Raw genomic sequence first — 20,118 nt, 5'->3', positions numbered from 1 at the left:
ACTGGATCTCAGAGATAAGCTATAAATCAGATTCCACGTAAGACCCTGGTGTATCTTTTAAGTGACAATTAAGCCTTTTCTAATTTACCTGAATTTAACTTTTTCTCCCAGAAACCTTTCCTTTACAGAGCAAACATCACCAGTAAACTGGGTTTTGTTAAAAAGTAAAATTATGGTGCGCAATAGCTAACTGTATACTAAAATCTATGCATTAAAATGGAAGTTTATCTATAGCCAGAGATTATTATTTATTTCAATAAGAGAAAAAAAATTAGTCTGCTTAAATCTTCATAGTAAACTTGTGTTTGTCCAATAAGGAAAAAGCCACTTATATTACTGGCAATTCAAACCAACCAAGAAATTCTCTTTATTTTTATTATTTGATATCTATAATAAAAATGTATTTTAATACTGAAAAAGTTTGTCTTACATGAGTCACTGTAACATGGTGAAAAGTACAGTATGTTAAGAATCAAGAAACCTAAGTTTTAGTCTTCATTCTGCAATTAATTGGTATGACTTCTGGAAAATCATGTAACTTTCAGGGGCTTTGGGTTTTTGTGTATTAGTGAGAGACTGGTCATCTTGTCTAACACTGCAAATCTATAGCTCTTCAAAATTATTGTTAAAACACTTGAGGGATCAAGTTGGCTAAAGCCATAGTGAAGTCTGAATTAAGTAAGGTTAAACCAGTTTTTCTTCTGGGGTGTTTTTTGTTTGTTTGTTTGTTTGTTTGTTTTGGACAATTTCTGAACAATCCATAACCTAGAAAATGGTCTGTAAGTGGTGCTTAATGGATATTAAATTTTCTCATATATTACAGCCAATGTCTTTTATTAAAATTTTGTATAATAAAAATGTGCAAGTTAAATTTTAGCCTTTATTTCAGCCCATTTTGCACTGACTGTTCTCTCCAATAAAAATATCTACCAACTAAACCTCTCGCCCACCACTGCAAAATAGCAGACCAATAATTCTAAAAACAAATGGTAACTTGATGTTATTATTGTAGTGAGGACTCAAGAGTACTTTCGAGCTGAAAGAGACCTTAAAAAATAATTGCTTTCATGTTTATGAGTTCATAGACATCTACTAAAAACACATCCCATATTGCCAGTAACATGTTTGTGACAGACCTTATAGAAGAGCTCAAATAAACTAGTAATTAATATTAATTTGTAGGTACTGTGAACCATAACTCAAGAAAGTTGCTTGTGTATGCCAGTTACACCAGTAATATACCTTAATGACCTATGTTAAAATATTCAATTAAGCCTCAAAAGAAGAAAGAAAAGAAAAATGCAAAACAACAACAACAACAACAAAAAACTTGGCCACATTTCTAGTCAACAATGGTATTTTATTCCTCAAGAAATTAATGAAAGGAATTTTTGAAAAACTTTAATTTCTTAAAAAAGTAAAGCAATCTTGTCAATTTAAATGTAAAACACTTACTTTGCAAAGTCTTACAAATCTAGAAATTTCAGTGTTTATATACTAAGTAGAAATAAAACCATTTAAAATACGATTCTATTCAAAAGCTAAAAGTTAAATACAAATAAGAGGAACTATCAAAAGTAATTAATAAGACAGCACAGCAAAAGTACTATGTCTACACACTAGGCTAGCATCATGTATGTCAAGGAGAGAAACTTCAGATACCCTAGAAAAACTTACAGCTATGCTTGTTCAAGTTTTGTTTTAAAGGGTCCTCATTCAAAAAATAAATAAAAAGCACAGTTCCCAGAAAATAGTTAATTATAATTCTGCAACTGCTTACTAATGATGTTAGTTCTATGAAATGTAGCAGTCTAAAAAAAAAATTTATCATCAACAATCAAGTTTTACAGAAACAATTATATTAAAAAATTTGGAATCTGAAAATGTTTTCCAACTCCAGGACCACTGAGGTCTGATAGTAAACACTAGTTGAGTCTTTAGCACTTTTCTACTTACACTGCTCTACAGGAAAGAAACAAAACAGAACAGTATAACTTTTGTCTTAGGTAGATAAAAATCCAAGGATTAATTTTACTTTAAACAGTCTTTTCCACACTTCAACATGAAAATTATTCCATAGTTTTCATATTGAAGAACTCAAAACAAAAGTATTTAAAATCAAAGGATGAATGGTTTAGAGTGCTTATGCTAAAGAAATCAGGGAATCTTGTAAGAGCCTTAAAAATCAGAATGTAGCAAGAAGAGCAATCTGAGCTTATAGAGCATTAAAAATTCCTTTAAAAAGCAAAGAAATAAATATTTTGCAACCATAACTTCCGAGTAATTTAATGAACATCTTTGTAGTTGTATTCTAGATCTTAAAGAGTATACAGAAGTTGATGAAGATCACAAAATAGATTGGTCATATTAATAAAAATGGTATTTCTTGCAAAGTTTCATATGTAAAAAAGATACCAGAATAATCGTTTTCTTTTTCATGTAAAATCCTAGGCAGCTTATTTAACTTTCCCATGCTTTGTTTTTTTCATTTTTGAGTCAGTAAAATGAATACACTGACTGCATACGTTTCTAGGTGAAAAATCAACAGAAAAATTGGAATCCCAGGCTAGTCTTCTTTCACGATCTTCAACATGTGTCAGCTCCTGCCTGCTACTACCAAATGGAATCTGTTTAGAGAACCCAAAATGCTTTTAATAGCCTACAAAATACACTAATATTTCACTATGGAAAAGGCTATCAAAATAACCACCAATTAGAGGCCAAATAAAAATTAAAAAACAAAACAAAATCCTGGCTTATTTATTACAGAGACATGTGGAGATCATGAGATATTATATTCATAAAAGTGCTTTGGTATCACTGATAAAAATATTCTAACTTGATTTGACTCTTTTGAAGGAGGCCCTGATAGTTTCCAAGCCATTTAAGTAGTTCTGACTGGACATGTAATAAGTTGAATATATCAACATTATCAAAGGTTATTCATCTTTCTTACAGTGGATCTTTAAAAGTTTAATTTAACTGGTGCCAGAACACCTTCCAGAGAGAACTGAGAACCTATTTAGAGGACTTTAAATAAATGAAAACACAAAACACTAATAAAAAAAAAAAAAACCCTCCCTCAGAAACACACATCTTCTAGAAACAGGAATATATTTAAGCAGGAAGTATAGGGATGGAGGTTAACTTTCACATTTGACTACTTAGAGCAGCATTTATGTTTTAAGAGTTATGTTTTGAGTTAATATCTCTTTATAATTAAAAACACTCTTTGAAAGTAAGTTTATGTTTATGTTTACAAGGAGTTTTTACAGGTTGTAGTTCATCTATTCTTTCCAAGTCTAAGGTTGCTGTTGTGATGCTCATTTTTGAGATGGAAACTGAGGTTCTGGGACCTGAAGGAACTGTGATAGAGTGAGCATGGAAATCCAGATTTGGTGCTCTTTCAACTATACCATACGCTACAGTTTACAATTTCCAATCTTTCTATTGTGTAGGAAAGTTGAAGGTCGAGGAACACTGATTATCATGGGTGACTTTCTAGAAGAAATAAAATTACTTTAAAAAAAGAATCATTATGTTTGTTTCTTAACTCTCAAAAATTACATTTGATTTGGTCTCTACTAATCTTCCTAGGTAGTCTGGACATGTTTGTCTCTAAAAACTGCCCTGCTGATGTAAAATTGTTTTCTTAAATGACATCGGTTGTAAAGTGCAAAAAAACCTGAAACCTTTAATGACTTTCAGGATTGCTAAATTTAACTAAGTTTTAGGAACAGAAATTAGGAAAAAACAATGCTGTGCATATTTGTACTACAGCACAATTTTGGTGATGAATGTACACTAAAATTTTTACTGACTTTATAATCTCAGTAATGGAAAGAGAAGAAAGAAAAAAGAAAAAGAGGTAAAGGTCCTTAGACCCTAATGATGATGATTTATCACTACTTTTAGTTTTGTTTCCACCACTAATTGGATAAATTTAGCCAACTGATTTTTTTCCCCATTTGTAATTCTGGTGATAAAGTTAAAAATAATATGTGAATGTGGTAGCAAAAGTATAAACGGCAGTATTTTTAGGCAAAGGAAAATGAACTCGAAATAATGCAGAAGATCTTTTGTTGTTAGTTTGCTTTCTATTTTAGGCACAGTGACTTGTGCAGCAAAGAAAATCAGCTGGAAGCAGGAAAATAAAAGTGACAGGCCACTTTTTATTCCTTACCTGCATACATATGGTATGTGAGCCTCTCTATTAGCTTAATAACAGTTCCTGCTTTGATAATTGGAATTCCAGCCTTGGGCTGCATGTTTTCTTCAAATATTATATTCTCTTCAGAGTCAGGCTCTGCAAATCTATAAACATCGGCACTAGGGAGCCTCATCTGCTCCTCCTTCTCTTCCTGCAGCATCGTCACATCAAGCATCCTCTCCAGCGTACTCCGGTATTGTAAAGATATCAAGGCTGCCATCCAATTGTTTTTCTCTTCAGCTGACTTGGCAGAAAATATAACACTATTTTCATCTTTTAAAATTATTTCAAAAGCATGCTTGTACTCACTGGTGTCATCTTTGTCATTAATTTGTACCTTTCTCATGAAAAACTTTTCTTTAAGACGGTATTCTGCATTGCTAGCACCAGGAAGTCTTGGCTGCCCATGATTTGATTTACAGCAAATCATTAAGCCATCAAAGAGAAATATGTGTCTCTCATGTTTGGCTCCTACACGTGTAAGAGTTCCTTCCATTATAAATTCATTGCAACACTGTCCAATGTCTTTTCCCTCCCAACCATCAATATTCTTTTGAATCTCGTTCATTTTCTTGATTGCTAGTTGTTTCCCCTTCATTTGCTGACTATAAAACCGACATGCAGATTCACTGGGATAAAGGAAAAAACATTATTAGTACATAGACGACAGACAATCTAAGAATTCATGTAAATAAAGGACAATGGAAAAGTACATTTTAAAAAGTTGCACTGAGAAGGTTTTCACTAATTCTCCAAATATATTAGTGTTACAAAACTGTACCATTTTAGGAACTAAAGCAACACAGTAGAGACTTTTTTAGTGCTCTAAAAAGAAACAAGGACTACTGACGAAATTCTACTCTATAAACTTAGCTATGTAATGATTATTTCTACCTTGGCTACTAAATATTTAGAATGACATATATTAAAAAGTAGCCCAATATGGTGAAAAAAATAATTTAAGAGACTTAAAAAATTATTTAGAAATGTTTAAGTGGACAAGACCTAGAGCTAACAAACATGCACATATTATAATTAAGAAAGTGGAAGCAATGTTATCTGAATTAATACCTCAAGTTACATAATCCCTAAAATAAAGGACACTACCAATTTTACTTTGACAAAACGATGATGTTGACATAAATCTACTCAAGACATTTTTCTCTGTTTCTCCTTTAGCTTACCAGTTGACTCTCAGGAGGTCTTGTCTGGGAGTATGCAAGGAAAATGCACAAATATGAAAGGTTTTTCAAACAATAACAAATTCTCTTGGCTTTGATGTCACTTCCTCTGAAAGACCAAGCTTGTCACTAAAACTATTTTCTTCATTGTTTACTTGAGGAGGGAACTGGGATTCCTGAATTTACACCAGAATATTCAGAGTGAAAGGGAAGATTATTAAAAAAGTAAAAATATTCACCTCAATCTTCGTTTTGCAAGACTTTTAGAACATATTTTTTCCATACCACTCTGAACATTAAGCAAAGCTGTTATTGCTTGTTTCAAACATTCCTTGTCTTCTTGATCTTCACTCTTTTCTTCTAACTGCTGCAAAGGCAAAATGACAAATCTGAACCCGCAGGACAGTTTTGGACGAAAAGAACAAGGAGCTCATTTTATTCAAGAATGAAAGTAACAGCAATTCAACTCTTTCTGCAACAATAAAATTTTTAAACATGTCATAAAATATATTCTTTCAAAAAAGTGTTTTCTTCTTTCGGTATTATTTTCTGTATTAACAAACAATCGAGTGTTCCACATTAAAAAAAAAAAAAAAGAGCAGAAGCAGTGTTAAAAGATGTCACAGCTTGTGACAGCCTGTAATGTGCAGTTTCTCAGAAGCATTTGTCTGAAAACAGATGAGGGACATAAATTATCTTCTTAACCTGCATAGGATTTGCCCAGCAGTAAACACATAGAGGAGATGTTTTTTCTCAAGCATGGAATTTGGTCTTAGGTTTCTGATTCCAACACTACTATCGTAGCAACAGGATGATTCAAAAGACAAATACACAGAGAAAGATGGAGTATAGTGGAGAGGAACTTAAAAGACACAAAACCTAGGACCAAATTTTGCCTCTACTTCTGTGTGACACTGGGGCAGATTATCTGACTTCTGAGTTTCATTTTTCTCAGCTATCAAATGAGGCTTGCAAAAAGCCTGCCCTGCCTACCTAATGGGGTTCTTATTAAAAATCAAAGCACTTTGTAATGTACAGTGTAAGTCTAAGTTGTTTTCTTCGTAGTTCTACTACAGGTTTAACGTTTAGTATCATGAACTTTGTCAGCATTCACACATAAAGATTTTGAGTAAAACCAGAAGTGTACATATTAGTGAAACTCAAGCACATTTTCTTTTAGTGGCAAATATACTATATATGCTAGACAGAAAGTCTGTACTTAATAAGGACTGGGTCATCAATAAACACCAATTATCAATATAACACGTGACTATAATTCAAGCAAGTAGTTAACTGAGGTATGAGTTACAATAGATGATAAGAATTCTGTCAACTTCTCAACCTGTTTCTGGCTACCAAAAAGAAAATGTTAATAAATAACATGTATCAGTAGTTTTCATACAACATTTAAGAACACTTATTCTCTATCATAAAAGAAAAGATGTGAGAAGTAAAACCATAAAATATTCAAAGTAATTTGCAAAGGTTTACTTTTCAATGAGCGTAATTATTATTACTTTAAGGATTTATAGTTGAGATATTCCTTAAAGATCAACAACACATTCATTTTCATTTCAGCTGATAAAGATCAGTTATACAAACATACACATACTGATGACTTGTGAAAAGTAGACATACTTCTTACTCAAAGCCTCAACCATTTTAATAAAAACAATTTGCTTAAAATATCATAAATGCTCAGGTATTCCAGAAGAAGTAAATGCCATATTGTGATGTCTATTTAATGCTCAGTTTTATCATCCAAATTTTGGATACTAAAACGTCACCATACTTTCAACAAAAAGGACCATCTGCACTTTGTAGTTTCAATTATGTTAACTGTGTTTCAAGATAATCTTCCAAAAAGGGGGAAAAAATATTTTTTTCTCAAAGGATAAAAAAACTTTTATATATATAAAAAAATACGAGATATCATTTACTCATTAGTTTTGCTCTTCACTATGGCCAGCTAGATTAAAGGAAGTCAATGGCCAACTGCTCATAAAAAGGAAGCTATTAGGTTTTTACTTAATGGATATTACGGATAGGCTGAAGGCTGGGCTTTGGGCATTCTCTCAATACACTCTCCATTCCTATCATTCTAGAACTACTTGCATCACATATGGCAGAATTAAGGGTGACAAAACCTAACCATTAACCTTACTGAGTTTAGGCTTCCAACGCAGCAATCTCACACTGAAAGCAATGTTCATTAAGAAAGGGCAAAATTGTACGCGGTGTACCAAAAGCACCACTATTTCACTGAGTTCTTTCGGAATGTAATTCCTCCAGAGTCAGTAGAACATAAGGTAAGTTTTTAGTCTTAACGAGCTGGCACCAAGAGGTGGCAGAATACTGAATCCTTCATGTTCTATCCTTTATTTTTTTATATTAATTCAGGCAAACATACCTAAAGTCACACAAAAACACACAGTTTTAGCACATATAAAAAGAGCATGAAAGTAACCAATCCACTGAGACACACATTTGATTTTCTATTCTAAAAATGTTTAAAGCTTTTGGTCATTTATCTACTATTTAACTATAACATTTCACATATAGAATATACCAGTATCTTGAAAGTATTGTTAATACACTTTAAACCCACAAACCCAAAGTCTATGTCAAACCCGTAAGACTTTACTAATGGAGTAATTTTTAAATGCAATTTTTACCTTCATAGCATTACCTGAGCATCTAAAATAAATTTCAATGTAATTAATGACCTTTCTCATAAGCACTTTTGCTTAACGTAGCTGATATAAACCAGGCACTGGTGCTGAATAATTGAAGCTAACTGCCACGAAAGCGGTGGCTCGTTGTTGCTACAGAAACAAAGCGGTGGCAAAGAGTTTACCTAATTCACAACATATAAGGGCTTCCTTTTGTTTAAAAAACACAAAACCTTTGAATTCGTGTTTTTATTTCTAGAAATTAATTTTTCCAACATGAGATTCTATAAAATGAAGAAACTGCCATGCACTTGATGGTGGAGACAGGCAAGACCCAAGATTTCTCAGTTCAAGAACCTTTTCAATACACTACCTAAAAAACTGATATAACTTAGAAATGTCTATTAAAAAAATACTTAACAAATAAAATCTATTCCATTCAAATAGGTACATTGCAGTGCACAGGATGACAAAATATATAATCAAGAAATATATAATTGTCTAATGTTTGGGACATAGAATAAACATTTGTTTTTATCTTAAATATTGTGTGTGTGCATATATATATATATGCACACACATATATAAAGAGCTTATCACAGAATGGGAAAACACAAGCAAAGATGGGGATTGTGTTTTGACCATGGAATGGTTACCTATATATTCTTTGATAAGATGCTAAGAACAGATTACAAAGTGGAAAATACATGGTCAACTGGTAAATTTAATTTACTAGTCCTGTAAACAAATGTATGGAATACTACCCAAATTATTCCAGAAACCAACGAATTAAGCCAACTGCTCCTGACTCTTTGCTATCTCATAATTTACACATCCCTTTAAAGGCTGAGCACAAGAAAGGCAATAATCCTCAACTATTCTTTTACAGTAGCAGCACAACTAGAAAGTATGGGTGGAAAAAGATGCAATTCATAACTAAAATGAGATTTAGAGATTGCAGACTTCAATTACTCATGCTATTTAAGTTAAAAAGTACACTTCATAATCAGTTCCTTTCCCCTCAAAAGTTGTTTTATCAGTAGTGATTTTATATATACAGATAATTTTTTAAAAATACACAAAATTTCAACCAGTTAAGTGATGTTAATGATATTAACAAAATTTGATCTTCTTTTACTTAATCAGCCTAAACCCTCATTTTCCCCCAAGGGAAATGGAATAAATAGTGTAAATTTGTAGTATAAACAGTATAAACTTATAGTACAAATAGTACAGCTTTTCCATTATTGTAAATCATATAATACCTTTATTAAATTAGCCAGTATATTAAATTAGCCAATATAAAAATGAAATCTTAAAATATAAATTGTAACATGACTTATAATTCACTGTTAGGAAAGAAATGCAAAATTCTCAAAGTTTTTGAGAAAGTCACATATTTTATTTAGATAATTAAGTATGGTCCCCTGTATATTTAGAGTATTAATAGCAGCCGAGTGGAAAAAAAAAACCTCAAAAGGGCATATCTACAGGGGAAAGCCCATCAAGTGCCATTTGGAATGAAATTAGCAAATACTCGCCCTTCACTGTGTCCCCTCCTACTGCTGTAAACATCACAGTCATAACCAATACTGCAGAAAAGCTTCATAAAAATGCAAGAATTTCCAGTAAAGGCAATGAAGTTAAGAAGTCTTGAGAGCCCTCCCACAGATAACAATTATATAATCTGGACAAAATGTAAAAATAACTATTTGTAGGCACTGGAAAACATCTAGAAGAAAGCATAAACCAGCAGCAGCAATTACTCTTGAAGAGCTACAACTCCCAAGTGTATATACTTGCAAGATTAAGGCTTTCCCCAACCTCTCAGAGCAACACAGTGGGGAGGAGTGAAACAAAGAGAGCCTCTACAGGCTAGAGATCAAAGAGCACAGTTTAGGAGGAAATTTAAGGGGGAAATCTGGAAATGAATGAACTGCAGAGTGTTGAAATCCAAAATCTGAAAATAAACTCTCTCCAAGTACCTGGCTGATGCACGGGAAGACCCACAGGAGGCAAAAGAGCAGGCAGAGACCAAAGAGGAATCTACTTGTGAAAGTAGAATCTACTCGTGAAAGGTCTAATGGATGAGTTCTGAGGCTCTTTAAGAACTGAGTTTAGTCCCCAAATGTACAAAGGTAGCAGAAAGCTGAAGACTTACTGGTTTCAAGTACCAGTGGATAAAGCCTAACGCTGACAGAGTAGCTGGAAATTAAGGGGGAAATCTCCGGGCATAAGGAAACCACAGAGACTGTGCCCCCAAATCTGAACTAATCCCTGCCCAAATACTTGTCTGACTGCCAAATCATACACATTAAGGGAGACCCAAGAGAATCAGCTAAAAAAGCTACATATGGAAATCCTAGAAAGTGAAGAGAGATACCAGTTGCTTCATAATACAGAAGAGATCAATTTGCAGCTGAATCCAGGAAAGTTAACTGCATACTAAAGTAAAAAACCAATATTCCAAAAACAAGAAACCCAACAATCCTCCACACAATAGAATCCAGAATTGTTAATGAGCAAACAACAGGGAAATGTGACCCATGTTCAGGGGGAAAAAAAGTCAGTTAATAGAAAATGACTCCAAGTGGGCCCAGATGCTGAATTTAAGAAGGGCTTCAAAGTGGCTTTTATGATCATATTCAAAGAATTAAAGGAAAACATGGTCTTACTGAGTGGACAGATAGGGAGTCTGTGGAAACTGTAAAACAAAATCCAAATGGAAATTCTATAGTAAGCAAGATAATAACTAATAGTTCAATTGACAGATTAATAAAATACTAATTTGAAGAACAAGGAAGGATAAGATTAAAGAAGAATGAACAGTCTTACAGATCTGTGGGACAACACAAAGTAGTTCAACACACATGCAACTGGAGCCCCAGAAGGAAGGGAAGTGAAATAAAAAATGGCAGAAAAATGCAAGCATAATGTAAAAGCAAGTTAAAATCTGAAGTGTGGAAAGGAGTCTGAAACTTTAAACAGGATATCAACCCTAAAAAGGGTTAGACATAACACTCATTTATGAAAATAAGATACTTTAAAAAACCATCTCCCTGTTTTTAGCAGAGAGAAGATTACCAAAATTATAAATGTACCTCACAGTTTAGTTGATTTAAAATTTAAAATTAGAATAGTACAACAGTCAGCTGTTTACTGTTTCTTGTTACAATGGCTACTGAATTACACTATCTTATGTTTAACTTCAGACATTTGATGTCTACAGTCAGATGGAATACCATTTAAGCTCACTGCTCTAAGTCCACGGGTTTTGGATAAGAATTTCCAAATTTAGAAATCTAGTTCAATGGAATGGAAGCTTAAAGAGACCTCTGTTGGGCTTATTTTTATGACAGAATCTACGCTTTCTAAGTCTTCTCTTATTGCTGGTATTAAGTCATCAACTCGTGGCAGTAAAAAAAAAAATAGTGTGGGGGCGCGTGGGTGGCTTAGTCTTTAAGCATCTGTCTTTGACTCAGGTATGATCCCAGAGTCCTAGGATCGAGCCGCATTGGGCTCCTTACTCAGCGGGAAGACTGCTTCTCCCTCTGCCACTCCCTCTGCTTGTATTCTTGCTCTTGCTATGTCTGTCAAATAAATAAATAAAATCTTAAAAAAAAAGTCTGAAGCACAGAGCAGTTAAACCAGATGCAAAACATGAAAAAAAAAATTAGATAAAAAATGATCTAGTGTAGATGTTTGATATTGTCCAGCTCCCAAACTGGAAAAGCACCAAATCAAAGCCATTAATAAATGTATACAACGGGTTTGTAGTAGGGGTTTGCAGGGCAGCCCTCTTTACAAAGAGCTTTTGGCACACTATGTGAAGGCCACTAGTGGGTGTTCAAAGTGTATGATGTAGCACAATTTATATTTCGCTCTTCCAATTTGTTTGTGTAGCATTAAAAAAAATTTTTTTTTAAAGATTTTTTGTTTATTTATTTGACAGAGAGAGAGATCACAAGTAGGCAGAGAGAGAGAGGAGGAAGCAGGCTCCCCGCTGAGCAGAGAGCCCAACGTGGGACTCAATCCCCCAGGACCCCGAGATCATGACCTGAGCCGAAGGCAGCGGCTTAAACCACTGAGCCACCCAGGCGCCCAAAAAAATTTTTTTTATTTGACAAAGCCCAAACAAGGGGATCAGTAGAAGGAAAGGAAGAAGAAACAGGTTTTCCACCGAGCAGGGAGCCAAATATGGGGCTCAATCCCAGAACCCTAGGATCATGACCTGAGCTAAAGGCAGACGCTTAACCATCTGAGCTACGCAGATGCCCCTTCTTCAGCACTTTTTTTTTTTTTTAAGATTTTATTTATCTATTTGACAGAAGAGATCACAAGTAGGCAGAGAGGCAGGAAGAGAGATAGGAAGAGAAGCAGGCTCTCCGCTGAGCAGAGAGCCCGATGCAGGGCTCGATCCCAGGACCCTGGGATCATGACCTGAGCTGAAGGGAGAGGCTTTCACCCACTGAGCCACCCAGGTGCCCCTTGTTCAGCACTTTTTTTTAAAAGAAAGACTATTTTGGGGGGATAAAAATCTCTTAATTTTAACATTTCTCAATTTTTTATCCTAAATTTTCCACTCACTGTACCATTCAGTTCTAAGATTTTATCTGTAATCCTTTCCCACAATTCTAGTGCTTAAACATTTGTGGCTACAATTTTTGTAATATTTGCAATCTTAAGGGGAAAAAGAGTCAATCTTTAAATGAGTCTGCTATGCAAAAATCTAGGAATATTAGAAAATTTAATTTTAAATTTTTTTTTAAGATTTTATTTATTTGACAGACAGAAATCACAAGCAGGCAGAGAGGCAGGCAGAGAGAGAGAGTAGGAAGCAGGCTCTCCACCGAGCAGAGAGCCTGACATGGGGCTTGATCTCAGGACCCCGAGATCATGACCCGAGCCGAGGGCAGAGGCTTTAACCCACTGAGCCACCCAGGTGCCCTTAATGTTAAATTTTTTTAAATTTCTTTTTAAATATTTTATTTTTTTTAAAAGATTTTATTTATTTATTTGACAGAGAGAGAGATCACAAGTAGGCAGAGAGGCAGGCAGAGAGAGAGGGGGAAGCAGGCTCCCCGCTGAGCAGAGAGCCCGATGCAGGGCTCGATCCCAGGACCCTGAGATCATGACCTGAGCCGAAGGCAGAGGCTTTAACCCACTGAGCCACTCAGGTGCCCTTAATGTTAAGTTTTTTAAAATTTCTTTTTAAATATTTTATTTTAATCTCTATACCCAACATGGGGCTCAAATTTATAATCCCAAGATCAAGAGTCACATGCTCTAACAACTGAGCCAGCAAGACACTCCAAATTTTAAATTTTAATACAGAGAAAGAATCTAACCACATGAGTCTTCAGATTAAAGTTGTTAGTGTTCTTATTTTCTAAAATAAAGCTTGTGACCAAGATAAACACTGCAATGTTATAATGAAATAACATCAACTACAATACTTACTATTCTGTTGGTCCTCAATTTAATCTTACTTAAAAACACATAGTTGTTATGATATGTTAAAATTAAACCTGGACATGTTTTCTCTCAATTATTTTGCTAATCTTGTACTTTTTATTACCAATAAAACCTAAGAAAGGTATAGAGATTTTAAGTGTTAAATTTTCTATTTTTTCATTTAAGACAAAGCACACATGATAACCCCAAACCCAATTATATACACTTAGTCTAATTCAGATGACTATGTTAGTAATTTTGAATTCCTGTCCATTTTTACCTGGCTATAGCCCATCCTGCCACAAGTCTGTTGGCTTTTCAGTAGATTTTTGTGACTAAAATTAACTGTAAAGTCTACCATCAGTATGAAATTATACTTAAATTGGGTTAATAAAAACAATATATGTATATATTGGTTTAAGAAAGACATTATATACTGGAAAATCAGAAAACCAAAAATGAATATAATTCTATAGCATACCAAAAACTAATTGTTATGGGTTGAACTATATTCAAGTCCTAACCCTGGTACCTGCGAATGTGATCTTATTTGAAAACTGGGTCTTTGCAGATATAATCAGGTTGAAATAAGGTCAGACTAGATTAGGGTGGGCCCTACACCTGTTGACTGGGCACCTTCGTAGAAGAAAGGAGGAGACTTGGATGCAGAGATAAAAGAAGAACGTAGAGCTGCGAGAAAAGCCATGTGAAGAGGAGGGAAGGAATGAAGCGATGGCATCAACAGGCCAAGAGCTACCGAGGACTGCTAGGATTCACCAGAAGCTAAGAGACAGGATTCTGCTCTAAAGTCTTTAAAGGGACTGTGGCTCTGCTGACAACCTAATTTTGGATTTCTAGTATCCAAAACCATGAAAGTACAAATTTTTGTTGTTTTTAAGCCATGAAGTCTGTGGTACTTTGTTCTGGCAGCCCTAGGAAATGAAGATATTAATGTACGTATAACGGTATAGATCTGAACCCAGTTTTTTTTTTTTTAATTGAGGGGAACTTACTTTTCCTTAGATTATATGGTCAACATATTTACACAGTCCCAAGTAACAAATCTAAATTTGTTTAATAAAGCAAATCAAACTTCACATAGAAAAAAGAGTATTATTTTTCAGTTTCAGTAGTATTCAAGTCTTAATTACTTAACTAAACTTTTACTTTCTGAATTTATAAAGTTTAAAGAATTCTAAGTTTCCAGGGCACCTGGGTGGTTCAGTCTGTTAAGCGTCCGACTGTTGATTTTGGCTCAGATCGTGATCTTGGCGTCATGGGATTGAGCCCTGCATCAGGCTCTGTGCTCAGCAGGGAGCTGCTAGAGATTCTCTCCTTCTTCTTTTTATTTTTTTAAAAGATTTCTTTAGGGGCGCCTGGGTGGCTCAGTGGGTTAAGCCACTGCCTTCGGCTCAGGTCATGATCTCAGAGTCCTGGGATCGAGCCCTGCATCGGGCTCTCTGCTCAGTAGGGAGCCTGCTTCCTCCTCTCTCTCTGCCTGCCTCTCTGCCTGCTTGTGATCTCCGTCTGTCAAATAAATAAACAAAATCTTAAAAAATATATATATATTTCTTTATTTTACAGAGAGTGCACATGAGCAAGCATAGGGCAGGGGAGAGGGGAAGAGTGGGAGTGTGTAAGAAACTTTAGCAGACTGTGCTGAGCATGGAGTTTGATGAGGGGCTTGATCTCAACACCATGAAATCACAAGCTGAGCCAAAACCAAGAGTTGGACGCTTAACCAACTGTGCCACACAGGGGTTCCAGATTCTCTCCTTCTCCGTCTATTCCTTGCCCCTGCTCGTGAGCTCAATTTCTAATAAATAAATAAATAAAAATATTAATGAATAAATAAACCTTATTGAAAAATTCTAAGTTTCCAAAATTAGTTTAATTATATACAATTTATAGTTAAGCTTCTTCGAAAATGTAAGACATTTATAGGAATTCGAAGAAAATTATTATTTTTGCCATTATTTTTTTTTTAACAAGTATTTATTGTCTAAGTGCCAGACACTACTAGGCATGAAAATTCAAAGCTACTCAGGGCTCACATCCACTCTGTGTGGAGAACAGTCTAAAACAAGGTAGACAAAAATGGGACAAGTTCTATGAGGAAGTATGATGAGAGGGAACTCAGTAAAAGGATTAGCCTAGGGAACCAAGGGAAACTTGACAGAGAAACCAAGATTTGAACAAACTCTTTGATATATAGGAATTTCTCAGATGAAAGGGGATGGCAGAAATAGAAGAAAAAGTCCAGGAAACAGGAACAAAAGCAAAGAGGAATTCTGAACAGGTCTGATATATCCAGGGCTGCTAAAAATTTTCTTATGGGTAAAGCACAAGGTGGGAAAGACTAGGTATTGAGATGAGCTAGAAAGAGGCTAAAGAATTTAGACTTTGGGTCGAAGCTGATAGGGAACCAACTGCACTTTTAAAACTAAAGGTTCCATGAGGCATAAAGGCCATACAGGAAGCCACTACAGTAGTCCCTGCAAGACATGCGGGGGGGGGGGGGTGGAGGACGCGGGGGCGGGGGGTGAGGCTGGACTAAGGCAGTGTTAGTGAAATGCGGGGAACAAAGTAACTTCCAGAAATGTATTATGTTTTAAAGATTTACTTATTTATTTGAAAGAGAGAGAGAGGGAGAGAACGAGCGAGCAAACATACAGCGATAGAGTAGGGGTAGAGGAAGAGGGAGAGAGACTCCCAAGTGGACTTTACACTGGATGTAGAGCCTGACACCAGGCCAATCTCACGACCGTGAGATCAAGGTCTGAACCAAAACCATAAGTTGGATGCTTAACTGACTGCGCCACCCAGATGCCCCAGAAATGTATTGTTTTAAAAGGGTTTTATGCCTGCAACTCCACCAAAACAAAACAAAAAACAAAAACAAAAACCTACTAGAACTGGTAAATGAATTCAGTAAGGTCTCAGGATACACAATTAATAAACAGAAATCTGTTATATTTTTATATGCTAGCAATGAAGTAGCAGAAAGACAATTTAAGAAAACAATCCAATTTACAATTGCACCAAAGGCGAGTGCTTACGACTGAGCCACCCAGACACCAGAAAAGTAAATCACTTTAAGTTATACCAATGAATTATAACTTATACAGGCTAAGTGTCCCTTTTTTCTTAATTTCAGTGTGTAAAAGGAAGAGGGGGAAAAAACTCAAAATCCTTTCCTTTCAGACAGTGCTTCTTAAATTGTATATTTTGAACTGTGACTGAATAAGGAATTTTTACTGGGATTATACATAATTCACTGTTTCTAAGGTAATGTGAAGCTGTTGTATAGAGACAGTTATAAACTTGAGCGATGAAAATTAGGTGATTAATAGTCTCCATTACTTTGGTCTTCTCTCTACATTGGGTCCCTTAGCTAAGTGCCCGAATCAATCTGCTGAGGTCGGAAAATGGAGATATGGATGCAGAAACCCAAGACTGTTTCTAAACAAATGGCTACGTAAGCAAAAGGGCACAAGATAAAAATATCTGATAATTGCTCAAAAAATCACTAGTAAAACTAGAGAAAATATGGTACTCTTTTGCAGACTCCTTTACATTTTATTCTTAACTAGAAAAAACAATTAGATATAGATTAATGTTCTTGGGTGCTAACATAGTAACGCACAACTAAATTGGTAAAAAAAAGTTGTATCACATCTGAATGTTTTATAAATAGCAGTAAGAGTTTTCTTACCTTCAAAAGTTCAAAGTAATGCAGACAGTGGTAAACAGGGGCTAGAAGTAGCCTGGGTAAAACATACTGAACAGCTTCTTTGAAGCCTTCGCCTATTGACTAAAAAACAAAGTAATTAATTTTTTTAAAGTTTACTTTTCAGACATCATATATCTTGATTTAAAAATTACTGTACCTGTAAATAGAGTGCTGCTCCAGGCTTTGATAACTGACTAAGGAAACGATCGTGAAAACCAGGCCGTAAGATATCTCGAGCGTATGATTCGTATGGATCAAAGGCCAGTTCCTTAGAAAATAAAGAATGTAAAACATAGATAATCTTTCTCCAAGTTAAAACTTAAATAACTTACGCCAGAAATACAGAAAGATTAAATTATAGGCACATCCAAGCTAGCACAGTTATGTGCTTCTTTTTAAGCCTCAAACAAAATTACATGGCTATCCATTATGATTTTAATTAAGGACAAGTTTAATATTCTCCAGAAGAGATAAGTAAATCAGTTCTTTCTGATGAATAATGATATCCTTATAGGTTATGACACCTCTCCTCAAAGGATTCTAGTAGAGCATTATCAACAAAAGTGGTCAAAAGAATGGCAAGACTTTGGTTCTGGAAAACAAAATTTAGCTGGAACAGCAGAAAATACAGATATCAACAATGAGGTAAAGTAAAACCTTTGGAATAGGGGCATCCAACATTTATTTTCTCATGGTTATTTCTTATTGGTAGACTTTTACTTTCACATTCTTTAAGCCAAAGGTAGCAGTCTGTATCATCTAAAATTGTTATAGTTTTCACAAGCAATTAAACAAGAGCTTATCCAAATTGCCAAAAATTCTACTATCATCAATCATAAATGAACTAAACAATTTGAATGGTTAGGTCTAAAAGAGTACCATCTATGGGTTTTGATGATTCCTGAGGAAAAAGAGAATCAGTGTCTTGATTTTAGAAGGAGCCATCCTCTGCCCTATTCCTTGTTAAAAAACAAACAAAACAAACTTGTGAAAATTGCACTCTAGATTCTAGCTAGAGTTCATTTCTAGGATGGGGAATTCTAGAAAGAGGAAGAGGACATCTAGTGGAGGAGTACAGAAGGAAGAGGGACTGACAGCTCAGATGATGTTTATGTTCATTACCCTTAATGTTATTTCTTAGATTTTTTTTTTTTAAGGAAAGACTGAATAATAACAATACAAAATCAGAAATCAGAAGACCTGAGTTCTAGTCTTTGTAAAATATAATATGGCATATAAAGTTCTAAGTCATCCTAAATTCCTTGAACTGACTCCTGATTCATTTCCCAATTTCAACTCCATCAACTACTTTCCCAACTAAAAATTTCTATAATAATGTAACACTGGAAATTGCAGTCCACTCCAGATTTTACAAGAACGGATGATAACGTTCCAAAAATAATTAACAGAAGGGAGTCAGGTATGAGCAGAATAGATGGGAGAGAGAAATAAAAATGTGATCTGATGCTTTATCACGGGTCTCTTGAACTCTAGAAATCATCTGGAACAGCAAATGTTTGCCCTCCCCCTCTTTCAATGAACTCTAATTTACTACAGAATTTTTAGGACAACTATATGCAAAAAGTAAAGGCTATACAGCAAAGTGGCTTAAGAGCATAACTTTAGAGTCACAGAGACCCAAATTCCCATTCTGATTATACTACTTATTAGCTGAATGAGCTTTGATAAACTAAGCCAGTTTCTTCATTGAAAAATGGATAGTACCTACTTTCAAGGGGTTGTTTTAGGAATTAAATGAGGTATCTTAAGCAAAATGCTTACTATGCACGTACATAGTAAGCACTGAATAAAAGGTCCCCAGTATTATCATTCTAAAATAGCATGTTTCAACAGAGAAAAAAACTAACTACTAACTAGGAATCCAACCTCTCATCACAGTTTTATTCTTGAGGATAAATACATAGAATTGCAAGCACTTCTAAGCATCCTTGTATAAGTTAACAGATTTTATGATTAGTTTATAGGTTAAAAATCAATACTTAAAAGATTCATAAAATTTTGATTATCAATATATGTAACTGTGTATTAATGATTAAAAACGTAGAATATTCCAAACACATAGAAAGATACAGAGAAAAACCTAACTATATTCACCATGTAGCTCAAAATAGTTCAACTTTATCTTATAAACTTGTTTCAGCTTTAAAAAAAAAAAAAAAAGTAAGATACCACTGTGGTCATTGATTTTCTTGAGCCCCCTTTCACAAGCTTATCTCCTCCCTTACTGATCCCCAAAGGAAATCACTGTCCTGAATTTGAATTTTATCATTTCCATGTATGTTTTTATACAATGACACATGTATCAAGAAATAAGGCAATGTTTTTAAACTTTATATAAATACCGTAATGTATTTATTCTTTTGCAATTTGCACTTTACATTCAAAGTTGTGTCTAAGATTTATCCATTTGTATTAATATGGTTTCTTCCATTCATTTATTCTAAACTCTATAACATTTTATTGTATAAATATGTATTTTTTGAGATAATTTAGATTCACATGTAGTTTCATGTGTGCACACTACTCAGTTTCCCATCATGGTAACATTTTGCAATAGTACAATATAGTGCAATATCACAACCTGGCCATTGACACTGATTGTAAAGTATACAATATTTCTATCACCACAGGGATCTCTTTTACTGCCTTTTTTTTTTAAAAAAACTTTTTAAAAATTTTATTTTTTTAAAGTAATCTCTACACCCAACGTGAGGCTCAAACTTCAAACCCGAGATCAAGTCTCATGCTCCACTAAGCCAGCAAGGTGCCCCTCTCTTGTTGCCCTTTAACAACACCTCCCTCCTTCCTATAGACACCCAAATCTGAATTATGTATTTTTTGTTTTGT

The 20,118-nt window shown here is 34.5% G+C and overlaps 1 protein-coding gene across 2 annotated transcripts in view; it reads right to left on the bottom strand.

The window, feature by feature from the left end:
* The window catches only part of SOS1 (SOS Ras/Rac guanine nucleotide exchange factor 1), a 145,478-nt gene that overhangs the window by 38,536 nt on the left and 86,824 nt on the right, over positions 1-20,118 (bottom strand). For both annotated transcript variants that reach the window (XM_044261705.1, XM_044261706.1), the window contains exons 7-10: positions 17,408-17,518; positions 17,233-17,331; positions 5,631-5,758; positions 4,184-4,839 (exon numbers count right to left, since the gene is read on the bottom strand). In XM_044261705.1, coding sequence (XP_044117640.1) covers positions 4,184-4,839; positions 5,631-5,758; positions 17,233-17,331; positions 17,408-17,518 — 994 coding nt within the window. The remainder of the gene's footprint in view (positions 1-4,183; positions 4,840-5,630; positions 5,759-17,232; positions 17,332-17,407; positions 17,519-20,118) is intronic.

The sequence above is a fragment of the Neovison vison genome, chromosome 8, assembly GCF_020171115.1.
Source record: "Neovison vison isolate M4711 chromosome 8, ASM_NN_V1, whole genome shotgun sequence".
NCBI classification, from domain to species: Eukaryota; Metazoa; Chordata; class Mammalia; order Carnivora; family Mustelidae; genus Neogale; species Neogale vison.
Note: the sequence above shows the minus strand (reverse complement) of the source record. Positions and strands in the feature narration are given on the sequence as shown.